Source organism: Ammospiza nelsoni, chromosome 2 (assembly GCF_027579445.1).
Source record: "Ammospiza nelsoni isolate bAmmNel1 chromosome 2, bAmmNel1.pri, whole genome shotgun sequence".
Lineage (NCBI taxonomy): Eukaryota > Metazoa > Chordata > Aves > Passeriformes > Passerellidae > Ammospiza > Ammospiza nelsoni.
The window spans coordinates 104,306,182-104,324,627 of NC_080634.1; the positions used below are offsets into that span (position 1 = coordinate 104,306,182).

An 18,446-nucleotide genomic window follows, 5' to 3' on the forward strand; every position below is an offset into this window, starting at 1 on the left:
GCTCTCACAAACACCAGAGAAGGCCACTGGACAGGCTCTGTGATTGCCAAACCATCATTAAAAACACATCAGATCTTCATTAATGCAATCTGGCTTTTGAGGGAAACAACAAAGTCATGTTAAATCAGGGTGAAAAGCATTTTAATAATATTCAAATATGTTTCTTTAGAAATTCTTGCTACATTCAGTGTCATGACTTTGACACCAAGACAGATCATACTCAAAATCCAAGTTTATCTTAAGAGTTAGAAAAGAATTGATTTTAGAATCCTCATCAGTTCTCATTAAACTTGGTAAACTATCTATGAATGAAGGAAATCATCTCTCCAGGGGCTAACATTACACTCACATTGTGCTACCTAGTACTTCTCCAAATGATCAAGGTTTGTTACTTACTATAAGCTCAGCTACTGGGATTGAGAACTTATAGTGCAAAAAAGTGCAAAATTTGTTAAATTCTGTTAAGAAAATGGCCATGATTTAGAGCATCTGGTTAGTAATCAGATACTCCGTGGCAGAAACATGATTTTAAGATCTGTCAATAAGACAGAATGAGTCTCTCAACAACTACCTAATATGAGATAATTTAGATAAAAGAGCCCAATAGACAATAAATTTGCCTTCTGAAGCAATCCTGGAGAAAACCCATTTTCATTTTACATACTTCTTGCAAATGTATGTAGATTATGAAATATTGAAAGAAAAGCATTAAAGGAAACCTCACAGTCTGGCCTCTAACCTCTGTTTGGCCCCTAACCCAGAGGCTTATCCTGCTCAAATCCTTAACCTCTTCCAAAAGCCCCAAATCCTGAATGGATCCTTCCCAGCTCCTGCCAGTTCTCATGCCCAAGCCACACAGAACCTCACATCTGATAATGCCAGTTGCATCTTTCAAAGCTTAAGGAGACAAACAGGAACATTTTTATTTATCTGCAAGCTCCAAGGCTCTACAAACTTCTGTGGAAGGAAACAGGAGAGATAGTCAGGAATTGGACATTATTTCAGCTGTGGTTACACTGCTCTTTCCAGGCTGTGGTTTTTACTGGAAGGCACAACAAGGAGACCCCTCTCCAGAAGAAAAAGTTTGTTCAAAAATTGGCTCAGGTTATTGAATCCTGCAAAAAAGAACTGGCTGAGAATAATGAACAACCTGCAATTCCCAGGACATTAGAGCAGAGGATCTAACAGAGCAGGGTTTTTTTTCTGTTAAATATGTTTCAGGCTAGGTCTAATCTTTTGACTTTACATTCTGTGACTAGATGGTTTAATCAGTAATGAGGCTAAAAAGCTTTGATGAAATATTTGTACAAACAGGAAGAATTAAGTTGCTTATTGAACAAAACCATCTCTTCTGAGGATTCACTTCATTTGCAATGTTCAGTCAGCAGAATTATTGTGGAAAAATAAATATGTTCCACATCATAAAACTCTAACACTCCAATACTCAAATTAAAGCTAAATTAGCCAACACAAACATGAAAGGTGGTTCTAATAACAGACATAATTTATGCCTCTGATGAGCCAAGATAAAATATTTATGTAATTACATTTTCTGTATTTAGAAAGATTATAAAAACCTAGAACAAAACATTTGAAAGACTATTTAATGCTATTACTACTTAGATTGAAGACATCTTAGGACCTGGGTCCTAATTACAATTACTAATTACTTGGGACTGTATGTGCATTTTCACTTCCCCTTGAAATAGCTTTCTCTGCCCTGAAAAGGTTGAGCTTCAGATAATACCATCAAACCAGCAGGTGAACCCAACATTCAGAATAAAAGAAGGGATGAAGCTAAGAAATGCATCTAAAGCCCACACTGTGAGCAATAATCACAGTTTTCCAGACACCTCAGCATTTCAGCAATATCTCAGTAGAAAAAAAGATTCTTTCCTTTTTTATCTCAAAATATGTCACCTTTTTAGATTAGCTTGGCTGTGTTAAACATACTTACAAACAAAATGCCTTTCAAATTATGCAAATCTTGGAGCACTGCATGCATGAGGGATCCTGCCACTTCACCTACATAGCTTGGCATGAACTTGTGTTTGTCAAAATTCAAATCTGGGACTTCCCATGAACAAAAGAATCACCTCCTTTTGAAGTCACTGTTGTAGCATCACAATTTGGGGTAACAAAACCAGGAAAAGACAACTTCAGTGTGTACTTAAAAAAAATAATATTATAAATATACTACTGAGATCAGCATTCAAGTGCTGGCTGTTCCACTCTCCCTAGACTAATCACAGGCTTAAAAGCTTATTTAAGTGCTGAGCTCAAACATTTGTGTTTCAGTAATATACCTAAAGATACCAATGAAAAGTAAGCTGCACCTGGTTCCCAAATAAACATTGTCAGGGTTTGTCTCTGCAGAGACCTTAATGCCCCACTGCTAATCACAGCAGCCAAGAAATGCTGCAAGATGTGACTAAGTGTTCAAAGTTATTTATAAACATTAAGAATCCTTGGCCAAGGACAAGGTTCATGCAATAGACTCTACTCAGAGTCTTTTTTCCATAATGTATTGAGTATATAACATAATTTCAGAAAATGAACATTTATTTACTTGATCATCAGAGTGCCCACAAGTTTTATGTAAGTGCTTTAAATCACTCATTTGAGGAAGCATTCATGCTTCTGTGCAATGACACAAGTTCTACCCCAGGCACTAGCTGCACACATTGGAGGTGTGTCAAACAGGACCCACCCCAGCTGCCATCCCTCATGGCACTGTGGCTTCAAACCCAGAAGAGATCCAAACCCTCTGATTCCTGTTAGTCAAACCCTACAGAGGGAAGTTTCAGGGCAGGGAAAAGTGACCTTACTGCTACACCAAGCTCTCAGCAAGCTGCTGGGACAGTCCCCCTCCTCCATCACCTGTCCCTGCTCACACAGCCCCTCTGTGCGTGCTGTGGTTGCCAGATGCAAGGGCAGAGGGCAGGAGAGCCCTCCCTTTGAGCAGCCACCTCTCATCCATCATGTAAATCGGCACCCTCAGCATGCACAGTGTGCAAAATCATTCCTTGTACGGAGTCAGCAGTGGGATACAAGCAGGGCTCCCAATCACAGGAGGAGGCACGATGTCCTGGGGGAAAAACTGGTGCCAAGGGAAGTGGTGAAGGGTAGAGGGCAAGGAACACAGAAAGCAGATTAGGTACGGCCATTAGGCCTGGCCAGTGATGAATAATTCATGGATATCTCAGGAGCCTTTATGGTACTGTTCTTTCTGAAGGAAATACCTATTCATTTCCAGAGGCAAGAAGTGCCTTTATGGCTTACATGCTTCTCTTTAAACACAAATATTCATAAAAGCTTTCTTAAAGCTATCATAAAAGCTTTCTTAAAGCTGGGCATTATTAAATGTTTACTTACTTACTTTACTTAAAGTATTCCTTTCAGTTTCTGTATGCAATATTGCTGCAGAAGTTTGCACAAATGTGCAAAATATCTTGTATTAAAATCCCAAAAAGGGGCATCTGCATGACCAAATATTCAGTGTCAACACAAGTCCATTGTGTTACTCTGACAGAAAGCCATCATTTTATTTTAATAAATCAGATCATACTTTAACTACATAACCTAATTTTTTGCATGGTTATATTAGAAAACTATTGTCTAAAAATGAGCTAAAAGCTTGATTTTAGTTGTCAATCAAGAAAAAACAAAACTACCTGACTATTATGAAATGTGACTAATTTTTTCCTTTCTTTCAAAGGAAGAAAGAGACAATCTTAAACTTTATTTTGAAAGCCTTAAGCTACAATAGTTCTGCTTGGAAGAATTCTATATTCTTGCCAATTAGGTGTTTTTTAAATGATCTGAGATATTATCACTCTGGTTTGTTGTTACCCATAGAGGTGAAAATAGTGAAGATTTCATCTTAATAAGGAAGAATTAGTGATAGCTACCTATTAGCTCATAATTAAGGAAAATCTTAGAGTTTTTAATTCCTTCACATATTTCTATAGCCAAGGTTTGTAAAATATGTGTGTGTTGTTTGTAATTAAAGACATACAGAAAAATTCAGCAATGAATAAAACCCCACAGAAACAATTTCTGGCAACCCTAGTGACTCCCCAGTCCAGCAAAATGCTCAACTGAGTATCAGCAAGTGCCTTCTGTGCCATCACACTGCCTGTGCTCCTTCCCCTGCTCACGGCCCCAGCTCTCTGGCAGGATCCTTTAGCACAGCACTCACCAATTTCATCCTTCAGGAGCCCCCTGCATCCGGCACAGCAGCTGTTTCCCTTCACTGCCCTGCCCAGATCAGTTTGCCTTGCCAATCTCTCAGCTAAAGAAAGTGCTCTGGACAATTACCTCCTGCACCAGGATGAGCATTTAGAGTTGGTGTAAGAGAGAAAAGCAGGAGAATTGTTTTGGCAAAAGGGCCACGCTCCTGTAACTGCCTATGAACACAGGCAGGGTTAAATGAGCTGCCTTGAGGCTACCCCAAGGGTTGGGCAGCATTAAAGGCTCTGCACAAGGACAGATTCCATGCTCTTACAGGGACAAACACACACAGCACCACTGCAGCAGTGAGAAAAGGACATGGTGAAAGAGACTACCAGGACTGAAACTCATTGAATTGTTTCCTTATGCTCTTCTACTCACCTGTGCTTACTTGTCTGTCTTATCACTCCACTGCACATTCCTCAGGGCAGGAAGTTGCTAAATGTACAGCATTTTGAACCACAAAACTTGCAAATCTCTCAATAAATTATTAACGGTAACACCAAAAGCAAATACAAGCTTTGTAAAAAGTGATTGCCATTATGCTTATTTTTATAACTAGGTTTGTGGCTCTTTGCCCCCCAGCACAGAATTAAGCTCTACAAATTGGGTCGCCATTAAATATCTAGACCAGATAGTCATGTAAATTTTTCACTAGTAATTATCCTATTGTGTCTTTTATGATACCAATGCAGTAACTTTCCCAGTGCTACTTGAATAGCATGAGCAAAACCACCTTATAACTTCAGAATTGCTGCTGATATCAGTGCTGCCCACTGATAATAAGGGTTCAGATGAGGATATCTTTCCATTGCTGCCAGCTTTTCAAACTTGCAATGATTTTTGAAGCAGCTAATTTTATTTATCCAGACCATTTTCACTCCTGGGAACAAAGTGGTCTTTGCTGTCTAGAGCTCATGTAGATTGATGCACTGCAATGAAATATTCTTTACATCCTTGCAGTAAAACTGCTTTTGAATGAGTGCACAGCTGCCAGCGTGTGCTTGATGTATTTGCTTTGAAATTATGTAGCCATTTCTATTGATCCCTCACACAGGTAATTTTCTGTGTGCCAGTGAAGTCTTCAGAATCCTATGCATTTTGTCATAATTTATCAAAGCTATTAATAAATTTGTAGAAAAGTGGCTTACAATAGCTAGATCTAAGAGGGCTGGAATAAAAAGTCCTGTAAAATTTTAATGATGACCGTTGAAAATGTCACATGAATTTTCTGCTGCTTAGAAAATACAATATTTATTACAAATACAAGCATGATAAAAGATTTGTTTGCCACTCTCCTTCAGCTGCAGCGTGCAGTGATTACCAGTGTTCTTACCCACACCCAAATGCTGTCAGGAATATTTTGAAGACACAAAACAACCCCAAAAAACCAAAAACCTAAGGAACACAAATGTTTGACAATATAAAAATAATCTACAGTGTCAATCTCATGGCCTATTACCATTCATAATTTTAACCTTATGAACATATCTAATCATCAAAATGCACAACCATCACCTTAACTGTATAAGTAATATTACTGTATTTTGGTTTTTATTCTTTCTTTCAAAGGTGCATCTTTCTTAGACTCCCTTTTTGCACAGCAAAGGTACCAGATCTTTTCGTTTATTGCCTTGAAGATGAAGTTTTTACCTTCTGTTACAATTCTGACCAATGTTTTCAGGGGTTTTACATTATTCTGCATGAAAGAATTAAAGGAATACTATTTGCCCACTTTTATTTCCACTTATTAATAAATAAAACCTTTTCTAGGTATTTACAAGGGTATTTGCTTCACTGGGCAATGAAAGGGAAGAAAAACCTTTTCCAGAATTTTTGGAATAGATGTATGTGAATTTTGGGCTTTTCTTCAGTCTTTTAGGTACATTTTAACTAAGATATATTTGGACTCAATCTCCTAGTGTGTATTTTCCAAATAATTGGCAATTATTTTTGGTTATCAGTTTTGCATAATGCCATCCTTTACCCTGTATCTCCCCAAATACACACCACTCTGACCTGTAAGTGATCAGCCTCTAATGACTTTCTTCAGCACTTAAATAAACCTTTCCAGCACATTCTCCATGTGATTAGGGAGTCACTTGTGATTTAGCAAATCTGTTCAAAGTTTTCTTTAGCTATTTCAAAGAAACCTCAGATATTCAAATTCTCCTATCACAGAGACCTATTGGGAAGTTCTGACCAGCTTGTGATTCAAGATCTCAACATCCATCAAAACAGTGAGAACTTGCAACAGAGTCTGCTCTTTATATTAGAGAGATATTTTATGATCTTGATTTTATGATCTTGACAAAGGGACTTTTACAACTCAATTGAATAAAAGAAAGAGAAATCTGTTATATTCTTATCCTTTTTGTCTGTGGATACTGTTAAAATGGTGATATTGAATTCTGCATTTACTGATTCTACACCTTTCCACAAAATTAGGTCCTAGCATTTTAAGATGAACCTTAGACAAACAGTTTCCTCCATTGTCACACAGTGTGCACCCGTACCCAGGCTCCTGTAGGAACTTCCCATCTAGCTCATTTGATCCATCCCCTTTTGTCTTACCACCTATCATGTGTTATCTTCATGGTTTTAAGATTATTGTAATGCATTTTACATTCTTCTAATGAGATTTCTCTCCCATTCTTCTGTCACTCATTACTTCAGCCACTCCCACACATTCTCACCAATGCTGTTGTTTTCAAATAGAAGCAATTTCAGCATGAGTTAAAATTATGAATCTTCAATGCTCCTATGGATCTAATTGTGGAAACCCAGACTAGTCTAGTGACAGACATTTTATGCTGGGAATGTATATCACTTTTTAGTTTTAGTGATTTCAACAAAATACATTATTTTACAATAATGCATCTGTGGTTGTAGGAAGTACTGTGACACCCATCTGTTTCCTTAGAAGTAGCAGTCTTCTCTCTTTAGGTCTACATAATTGAGAAGAATAAATGTTGCCTAATGCTTTCCAGCATAGAAAGCAAAACCTGCAAAACAATTCATTACAAATAAATTAAAAGAAACTCTGTGATCTGATAGCAAAGCATATCAATGATAATAACTTCTGAAGCATTCCATATGTTTCTCTTTGATGCCTCTTAGTCAGCATGGCTCACTAACTGGTCATGTGTGGTGATTTGAGCTCCAGGTCACTCTCTAGCAGAAGCCATCGGTGGGCAGAAAGGTGGGGCTGACTTTGTTATTGCTGACTAAAAGAAAGATGACAACAGACATCTGCTTCAGAAGATCTGGAGTAAAATAAAGTTACTGTATTTTGTGGTAAAGCATAAAGGAGACGTCACTGTTTTCAGAACTCTACAGCAAAGACCCTGACACCACATAGCCTGAATTTTATTTTTTTAACTGTGTTAAAAACAGATGAAGAAACCCCACAAGTCTGCAAAGCACAAAAGGATCTGCAAAGTGACTGCTTGTTAAGCACCATTTCTGCAGTGGCTCAGATCAGTTCTGACAGTGCATAAAAAGGCATCCCTAGAGAAACTCCAGGATTTTGTGCATTGAGATCCCCCTCTCTAGAGACATGGGTTTATGTAAGTGTTCACAGATGTGACATGACACAGAAAAAGAGAAGAAAAGTAAATAAAATGTCTGCAATGGCTTGATATCACTGGAGAACAGAAGGACAGGGCTAGAGAATAGTGTATTTACTATTCCAAATCATTCTCTTTGCCTGGCTTGGAAAATTGATCAATGTGGTCAAATCATCAGCTTAGTTTTTATAAAAGACAAATATCCTTCCACTGTGGCAGAGGGAAGAAGAAAATGCAAAAAAGCAAGCTAATGAAATCTCACATAGAAACCTCAGTAATGTAATTGTCTTTTTATCTATGCTTGCTGATGAACACAGCTCCACCCAGAGACCAGCCATCTTGGGGAATTAAATCATTCTGGTCAATAAAGCATAAAGTGGACAGGAGAAACCTCTTAAAAGCCATTTTCATGATCAGAAACACTGTTAAATACTCACAAGAGAACATTCTAAATCAGGCAAAGCTACACAGCTCTACAAGCTAAACAAAGGTCAATGAGGGCAAGCCATTAAAGGATATTTAATGTACACAATTTATTTTTACATTTGCAGTTTCTCTTCCTACCACATGTGTGATTACTTTTCTTTGGTTACATGCATATTGTTCAGGACAAAGATGTCCTATAGGATTGAAAATAGCTTCATATGTGGCAAACACAGCCCCAGATGGACTTCCCAAGTTTTGGGGTTTTTTTCACCCAGTGCCAAATTGTTCAGTCACGTAACAATTTCTTATGACACATCAATTACAGAATTAATTATTTTACTTTCATATAAGCTCAAACAAAAGCAGCAGTATTGTGTACATTGCTATGATTCATCTTCCTCATGGAAGATCCACAGCTTTTTCTAGTTTATAGATTTTTTTTTCCCCACAAATATTTATGTCCAGCAATCCAAAACTTTTAAACAAACTGTAAAGTCTTTAAAGAGGAGCAGGAAATTAAGTGCACCTATATTGTAATCTGTTCTTTGTAACATGGTGCACAGCTCTTCCAAAGGAAAACCAACTGTTTACTCACCATCTCACTCTATGGCTTTTGAAGATTTAGTATAAATCCTGGCACTGTTTTTTAATTTCTAATCTTAAATAATTACACATAGTTTTAGAAAAAACACAGATGTAAAACTATTTATTTTCTGCTCTGTCATCTTTCTCTGCTTTACCAGAATATTAAGGGTGGCTAAATTTTAAATGTTTAGTTCAGTAAATTAATTTAGCCACATTACTTCAAAATCTAACACAAAAATCTAATTCACAATGCCTACAAGAGAAATAACTCATTCACCAAAGAGAGATATTCAAAGCTGTTGCTTTCCTGAATCTTCCAGTTTATTTTCTAAGCCATTATGTTTGTTACAGGGATCAATTTACAATTTATGTTGATCTGCCAGCGGATTCAAATTAAAATTAATTGTATAAATTTGAGCACACATTGGCTGTTCTTTGCTTAACGTTCATTATCAGGGTAAGGCTCTAAAGCACAAGAGGAAGGGAGATGTAGAGCTCTGAAGTCTGCATAATGTTTCATTGTCAAACCAGCATTGGTTTAGCAGCAACACTATAGGCACAAACACTAATTTTATGGCAATTTAATTATGCAAATTTTAAAAACTGTATCACTGCTTATAGGAGAATAGTATTGCTTTTACCTTACTGATAAGTGTGACAACATCACCTTCCCGGATTGTGAGTTCATCGTCGTTCTGCGCTTCGTACGGAAATATCACTTTGCAATACTCCTTGTCTGAAAGGAAGAACATTCACTGTGATAAATTATCACTTTATAACAACTGCTTATTCAAGGGTGAATAATCTTCATAAAATATTCCATTAGTGTCTCTGTGCTGCCTCATTTCCTTGCCATCTTTCTCTTTGTATTTTAGACCTTCACAAACAACATGAAATATTTAAAAAACTGCAGGCTGATAAGCATTCCCACACACGTCATCCAGGGAGTCAGCTCTGTAGCCCCTAGAACCATTATCTCAAATGAAATTGCTCCAGACAGCAACCTGCCACCAGCCTTTCCCTTAGAGTAAACCTGTATCTGCCACTTCCTTCCATAGTTCCACTGGTACAGCCTCCCACCAGACTGCATAAACTGAAACATAAAGAATGCAGTAGGGTGACACAGCTTACCTACCCCCTTGTGTGCAAGAAAGCAGATATTTATGAATCCATACAGATGGTACAACAATAAATAAGACATTAATGAATGTTACGCCATTAATAACTAAACCACCTGTACACTCAGTGTAAGAGTTTTGAGTATTACTCCAAAGTTTCCTTGATTCTTTTTCCTTTACTGTCTATAAGGGCATCATCTCAACTTTCATCTGGAAAATACAGAAGCCAGCACTCCTACTCAGAAATCATAAAAAGCAGTTGTCATGAAAAGCAGTAACTTCCATGTTGCTGTGCAACAGATGAGTATGTCAATGTGCCTTACAAATAAAAAGGGAATATGTTTTACAGCTGTTAAACTATGCATAAAAATATGTGATACTCCAAGACAGCAGGTCTAAAAGGACTAAGTAAACTACTCTACTGTTTGTAGAAGGGCATGTGATTTTGTAGAAATGTTCACCTCCCTTTAAATGTCTCATTTTTGATGACTTCTCTGTCTAGTCAACTTCCATATTCAATGCAGAGAAGTACTGGCAGGCCACAGAAATCCAAATTAATTTGAAATAACAGGACTTATTCTTTTATCATTACTATAAAGAGAACCTGCATTATCACACTTGAGGGTATCTGAGGCTCTACCAGGGGGTCAGTTCAGCTGCCCAGACACTAAGTGCCTTTTCAGACACTTGTGAGTGTGTAAGACACACGCATAGTATGGCAGAACCTATGGAATTCCCAGGTTCCTCTGGTCTGACAGCCGGAGGTAATTCAAAACAAAATACCATGGGGGTATCTCAATGAGCTCCAGATGCAGGCTACTGATTTCAGCCCCCAAGCTTTGGTCCTGTGTCTAAATTTAGATTCAGGCATCCAATGTTAGAAACCAACCTGGTCAGGGCATTAAAGTCAATGGAGACCAGGTCACTAAACTGAGCAAAGCCTTGAGAGCCACTCCTGACTCCAGGAGCAGACACCTACATTTGATTACCTGAACCATTTGCTCCCTGGACAGCAGTGACAGATGTGTAATGGGACCAGCCCCCAAAAAATCCAGATACCAAACTCATGATTATAACCCAAACTTAGGGCTCTGACACATAAGCTCCCTCCAAACTTCTAAAGTTTAGTGAGAGGAACACCAGCTGTAAAGAAGCAGCCCAGAAATGTGCATCTGAAAATTTGCTCTCTGCAAGCACCATCAGCCTGAGAAATTAAATAGCACTAGTAGTGAACAGGAAAGCTCTTCATTTCACACACAGTCATTCAGAAACAGTATGAATTTTATGTGTCATTGGTTCAAGCAAGCAAGAACTTCTTAGGCTTTTCAGATTTCTTATTCTGAACTCAAATATTTAAAATGTTTGATGACCATTACAGTTGGTTTTCTGGCCATGCCCTGTATTAGGTCTGGCTGACATGGAGTTAATTTTCTTCACAGCAGCCCACATGGTGCTGCATTTTTGATTTGTGACTAAAACTGCACTGGTTACACACTGGTGTTTTCACTGTTGCCCAGCATACCTACACAGCTTTCTTTTTCCCCCCTTTTCTATCCCCCAAGTAGGCCAGGGTGAGCAAGAAGCTGTAGGGGACACAGCAGCTGACCCAAGATGAGTAAAGGGATATTCTGTGCCATATGGCCCCCTGCTCAGCAATAAAAATGAATAATGCAATAAATGGCTTTGGGGGTGTTTCCATTCCTTGGAGACTGGCTGGACATTGATCCCCTGTAGGTGGTGAAAGAATTGAGCTACTGAATGGTGGTTGCCTTTGTGCTGCCTCTTTTTATTTCTCTTTCATTTATTTATCAAACTGTCTTTATTCATTGATTTTCTCGCTTTTGCTTGCTCGGCTCTCTCCCATATGGGGAACAAGTGGCTGGGTGGAGCACAGCTGCTGGGTGGGCCAGCTCACCAAACCTCCCCTGGAGTCGCTGGAGAAACAAAATTCAGGTGAAGAAAATGAACAAAAGTTTTGAGGGAAAAGAAGTGAGCAAGGGAGGGAAATCCTTTTCCCTGTTCTGAAAGCAGAGAACGCTATGAAATAAACATTTGGTGACTTTTCCAAACCACTGGGCATGTGCGAACCACCAGGTCACAACTCAGATTCAGAAGATGAAATGGATGTCCAACTGCTGCTTTACTGCATTCTGAGGAAGGGTTGGGATGTCTCCTTGTGGACTTGGCTAGGTTGTTTCACCTGCTCACTGCCTTGCCTTAGAGACAGTATAACAACATTTTATGTAAAAGCTGGTAGAAAGCTCACACACAGTAACTTAGCTGGATGCAAAGCAGCATGTAGATAAATATGAGATTCAACACATTTTACACTTCAGTGGCATGCTGCCTTAAATTATCATCGTGGGTTTTTTTCCTATTCTGAGTATATCCACACTCTGAAAAGCAGCTGTGCTAAATAATAGATTCAATGTATTAGCCCAGAGTTGATGTAGATGCAATACTGCACTAAAGAAGCTGAGTGCTGCACACTCAGGCAAGTCTCCAGTTACTGGGAAGAGGCTTAGCATTTCTTTTTTGGGATGCAGAACTGACTGGATTCTCAGAGGTAAACAACACCTGAGGCCCAGAAGGATGATACCAGAACATCCATTCTCAGACACATACATTGATCCTCCGTTCAATAACAGCATCAGCTGAAGATTAAGTGGGAAGCCAAGCACAAAGTACAGCCAAAAAACTGCAAACAGGCACCACAGCATCACTCTGACAGGATGTCTGCAGTGCACCTTCTGCTCAAGGCACATGAATCACACAGGCTTCAGGTTAAAAAATGCTTTGGATAGCAAAGGGTTTGGGTATCCTGAGTCCTGTAACAGAGAAGCCTCCCTCAGGCTTGCTATTTGAAGACTGGGTATTTGAATTGTCTTTCAGGATGAAGACCCTGATAGACAAGAGTGGAGAAAGGGCTGTGGTTTCAGCATCTGAAATATCAGTAGATGATCAGGAAGCAAGCTCTCTCCAGCAGACAGATACACTTCTTGTCCTTCTAGTTTTGGTGTCAAGAACTCTGTTGTCCCCAACTCTGTCCATTCTCCCCACCAAATTATAAACCTTTTATTTTCTTAAACAAAAGCAAACCTAAATAACAGCAAACCAAGGAATTAAACTATAGAAAATGTCAAAAATCAACCAATTGATGATGTGGTTCATAAAGAGCCAGAAGAAACTTCTGAGAGGCACAAGAGGGAGCTGGGGGAGGCTCATGGTCCCCCTGTGCTCTGAATGCTGGCACAGGAACACAGAGTGAAGGAACAGCCACAGAAAAAGAATATGGTTTATGTACAGTGGAAGTCTGGACTTCCTGAGTACAATTCAGACAAACCTACACTAAATCACTGAGCCCAGTGGATCATCTTGCAACAGAGGTCTCAACATCACAGATGGGTTGGGAGCAATGTAAGCAACTGGACAAAGTCAGCTTTCAATCTTCTCCTAAGGGATAGGTAAACCAACATGATTTAAGCAAGCAAAAACAAAGCCAACAGAACTCAAAATAATATGAACCTTTAAAATCAAATTAATAAAAGCAGAGAAAAATCTAATAGGCTATGTCACATCAGGACTAAAATTGTCCTTACTCAGTAAGAGACAATACCGCAGCAGAATGTAGAAACACTTAATGTCCACAGTCCTGTTTAGATAGGAAGGAAGAAAAGAGAAAAAACCTATTTCAGACACAGCATTGTATAGACCACACTGGAATTTGCTGAATTTGAATTTGGGATTTTCTGAATAAAATAAAAAAAAACCCAGAAAAATACTAAGAGTCAAAACAATATGTCCTATTATATGCCTGGCAAATAAGCCAAATTAAAACTTCAAACTAAGATACTAAGTATCCCTCAGCTATAGATGATAAATCTCATTTTTACATTTGACATCCAAAGCTGAGTTTATACATCACAGACAGTTCTTCCAGAAGCCTCTGTTTTTCCTCCTGACCTGATAAAAATATATCTGTTAATAAACCCCCAACAGCAGATGTCTTGGAAACAGTAAGGGAGAAGAAAAGATGATACTCATGAGCTTTTTAGTGCTGTTTTATCAATTCAGCAGTACTTTACTCTATCAGACATCAGTCTCTCACTGCAAACTCACAGCTCCTCCCAACCACGGGCACTGCTCAAGGGACTGAGTGAATGGATAAAGCTAAAGGGTATGAGATATTTTATGGGGGTTGTTATCATGTGTCTTTGTGCAACACTGTCTGTCCCCAGGTTGAAAATGGGGCCTTTTTGGCAAAGTCCCAACCCCTCGAAAAATCATTGCTCAAGAGGAAGAGTAATAGCAAGGGGCCACTTCACTACCCAGGCCATTGCAGGGACAGTGTTCCCCTGACAGAATCCAGTGGCTCAATGTGTATTTACAACTGCAGCGTAAAGAGCTGATGTCAAGCTGCAGACCTGCTCTGGGACTTGGGGTCCTGCAGTAGTATACCAGGTAAATTGGTTTGTTTGTATTTTGAGAGACTGGTTAAATATTGTACTGTTCCAACCAGATCTGAGCAAACTCCATTTACTGTATCAGTGAACCCTGCTGCACTTCTAAAGCATGACTCTTGTGTTTGTTCTCCTGCCACACTCTTGGGGTGAGCTGAAACCTTCAAGAAGGCAGTCCACAGACAAATATTCATTCCAGCTTAAATTTCAATGGGGACAGTGACTCTGGAATTTGCTTTTCCTCTTAGGGCAGGATGACACAATCTCTTTCTTTTACTTCTATTGTTGCTTCTTTGTATGGTTAATCTTTGTGGCTTAAATATTTGCCCATCAGCAAAGTCTAAATCATACAGCAATCAATATGGACACAAACAGTAATACTAAGCAAGAAAACAAGCAGCATTAAGGTAGTATTCCTTGAGCTTAAACTTCCTCTCTTTGACTATCACTCATAAAATGTTTCTGAAATGCAGTAAAACATACAAAATCTAATGAAAAATTACATAATTATTACCAAAATCTCAAATCAGACAACAAAAAAAAAAATCCAAACACTATATTCAGCACAATTTGGTTTTACTATTAATTGCTGCACTCAAGACTCATAAATAGATTTCACTAATAAATATTTTCACAGAACTTAGTAAGATGTAAACTGTCAAAACACCATCTTATTAAGAAAACAGAAACAGAAGTAACTATGGTCCTATTAATACATATTCACCATGCAAAAAGATTGTTTGCTATGATCTTGGTATTCCTATACAATAGCTTAACACAAATTTTAAATAGTGAGTGGAGTAATCAAATTAAGTGCTGTGGTGAAGGCACTCTGTGACTTACTGCATTTGCTCTTTTGTTGTCTGCTTTTTTATACTTTATTAATGCAGTCTCAGTAATCTGCAAGAACTCTGAGATGTTGTGGATGGTTTTGTTTTGCTTAATTTTAGAATCCAACAGAGCTACTTCAAAGATATATTTTCTACAACATATCCTATTCACCACAAGCCACTCATACTAAAAGTAAGCTATTTCATAGAAAACAATATATCCCACCCCAGAAAGAGGATTGTAAACACTGATGCATTAATGTGCCATCCTATCTACTTGGCAGAGATGGAACTTCAAGAGCAGAATACTCCTCTAAATCTAGGAATCCACAAATCTAGATCAAACAGCTCTCCCCTTTTCTCTTTGAAGATGCATTCCCTCATTTGTAAAAGATTACTGATGTTTTCCAAGGGATCACTCAAACCCTGTAAAGATTTGTACCTTCACTGTGCTCTTCCTTTGAGCAAAAATTGTCTTTGGCCCTCAAGACTCATAAAATCTTAAGTACATTTCTGGGGAGATTTACAAAGTGTATTGTTGGGAGATGCACCTTAGAGACCACACACCTCTGCCTTTTGCTTCAACAAACTCACCCCATTACAGAGCTTAGCTCACCTTGCACGTTCCAGGAGCAGTTGGCACATTAAGCGCCTCACTGCTGATCACTGCCCCATCACATCAGAAAAGTTACAGAAAAAAGCAGACTGGAATCCAAGTGTGAGAAAAGTCAGCAATCATCACTCCTTGATGAAGCCCCATGGGCAGAGGGAAAATGCTGCTGGTGCCTGCTTCCTCTCTCTTTTCTCAATGCAACTGCATTTTTTTAATCCAGTTGGCACTAAGGTATAACATCATCAGTCATGGAAATAAATGAGGAAAATTAAAAACTGGATTCTTCCTCACCCAACATAACCTCTGTCTTGCTTGCAACATTCATCTCCAAGAGTAATCCCAAAGGAATCTAAACCATGTATCTAAAAGCTCCCTCTGTGTTCTGAACTTAGTCTGTGGATCTTCTGTTTCCTGCTGCTTCCTTGGAGAATGGCACAGTATCTGTTCTGCTCAGCAGGTAAAGACTCCAGCAAGGACTGGGACACGACCATCCCAGGCAGAAGTGAAAGTACTTGAGGTCCAGGGTGGAATGATATTTTTGTGCTGAGCACAGCAATGGGAACATTCACCAGTTTTCTGAGACTGCAAACTTCCTTCTGCTGAATGCCTTTTCAAGCTTGTTTGTGGTAAAAAGTAAAAATTGAATTTTTGAGAAAAGACAGATACTATACAGATTACAGTCCTGTGCCAAGGTCTGATTATACTCCTAATTTCTGATTATCAGACATTAATTTTATTATGGAGAAATTATTCCTCTGCCTATATTAAACACCAAACCAGACTGAAGCAGGTTTCATTTGCACTGAAAGGTTTTTCAATTTAAGTGAAGGACAACTTCAGCTGAATGAAATGTGTCTTCAATGATGTCATTTGAGGCTAAGAAAATTATATATAATTACATTACATCAGACCTTCCTATAGATGTGCTTCTCTTTCCCAAGCATTAACAGAGATGCCAAGAATTCTACTGAGGCCCCAGAGACTCCAGAAAAGATAAAACAATAAATAATGCAGTTTCATTAAAATGCAACAAGATACTGTGCAAATAAGTAGTCCACTTTTCTCACCAACTCTGACAAAGTGGATGTTGAATGAAGACATCAATAGAAGGATCTTTCTGGCCAAAAAGATATGTCCATGGGAAATAAAAAGAGGTGAAAGGAGGACCATCCAGAGCCCAAAAGTGTTGATGGAAAAGTGTCTCTGAAAAGTGAAAAGTGTCTCCCATACATTCAGCCAGAGCTCAGTGCATCATGGTAGAAGACACAATTTTCTAACCATTGGTCAGAAGGTTTCCACACTCAATTTATAAAATATGAACCTCCCATACCCTGGGATGGGATTTAGTGAGCAGCTTCAGCTGTCAGAAGTATAAGGTGATGTGGAAGAAGCAGCCTGGCTTCCACACAAGGGTCAATGCTGCAGGTGGGAAAGCCCCTGGACCTGCACTCAGGTCAGCTTGAGCTGCTCAGCCTGCAGGCTGGCAAAGGCAATTCCAAAACACCTTCAGGAGCCCTCTTCTGCATTAGCAGTTCACACATTTTTCAGTATTTCAAGTTTCCACTTCCTCAGGGCAATTGAAATCATGCAGTATTTCCCATTAGAGCCTGCTGGCATGGGGGCACAAGATGAGAGGATGTAGCAAGTCAGTGATTGTGGTGGGGCTAATGGACAGTAACTCACTAAAAGCTCTTTTAAGCTGCTTTTCCAACTCTGAGCTGAAAACCTGAACAAACCAGTTTGCAACCACACACTTCCCTCAGACAGACCCTGCCCTGCTGATCCAGATGCTTTCCTACATATGTCTGTATTGGTTTCAGTTCTGAGACAAAATGTTATCTGACAACTATCCAAAAAAGATTAACACATCAGGGAAGAAGGACTGGGCAATATTTAAAGAAAGTCAACTCTGTTATATTCAGCCTCTTTTCTAAGGTATGTCTCTTCCCTCTTACTCTTTTCCACCAGAATCTGTAACATTTATTTGCAACTCTACATAAATAAAATCAAAAGAAGGGAAATATATATTTATGTTATTTGGTAAGCTGGTTACATATGCCTCCCTAGAACAGCATAGAGACATACCTGAAAGATTTAATCATTATTTCATCAGTGCTAAGCACTGAAATGATGCAAAAAGGACTGAAGGTCAGAGAATCAGAGAATAGTTTGGATTAGAAAGAAACTTTAGGATCACCTAGTCCCAATGCCCCTGCCATGGGCAAGGACACCTTTCACTATACCAGGTGGCTCAGAGCCCCATCCAGCCCGGCCCTGAGCACTGCCAGGGATGGGGCAGCCATCCTTCTCTGGGCAGCCTGCTCTGTGCCTGACTATGCTCACAGCAAGAAATTTCTAACACCTGATCTAAACCTGCCCTCTCTCAGTTTAAAGCCATTTTGTCCTCGTCCTGTCACTACATTCCCCTATAAAAATTCACTCTCCAGCTCTCTTGTAGGTCCCCTTGAGGTACTGGAAAGCTGCTGGAAGGTCTCCCTGAAGCCTTCTCTTTGATTTCCCATACAAACCATTCCATGCATACAGTGTTATTTCTGATACATAAAGAAATAAAAATAAAATAATTACAATATTTTTTTTAAAAAAAGGAAAAA

At 38.9% G+C, this 18,446-nt stretch overlaps 1 protein-coding gene across 2 annotated transcripts in view; it reads right to left on the minus strand.

The window, feature by feature from the left end:
- The window catches only part of SH3KBP1 (SH3 domain containing kinase binding protein 1), a 214,584-nt gene that overhangs the window by 44,300 nt on the left and 151,838 nt on the right, over nt 1–18,446 (minus strand). For both annotated transcript variants that reach the window (XM_059466276.1, XM_059466277.1), the window contains one exon: nt 9,455–9,549. In XM_059466276.1, the coding sequence (XP_059322259.1) occupies nt 9,455–9,549 (95 nt within the window). The remainder of the gene's footprint in view (nt 1–9,454; nt 9,550–18,446) is intronic.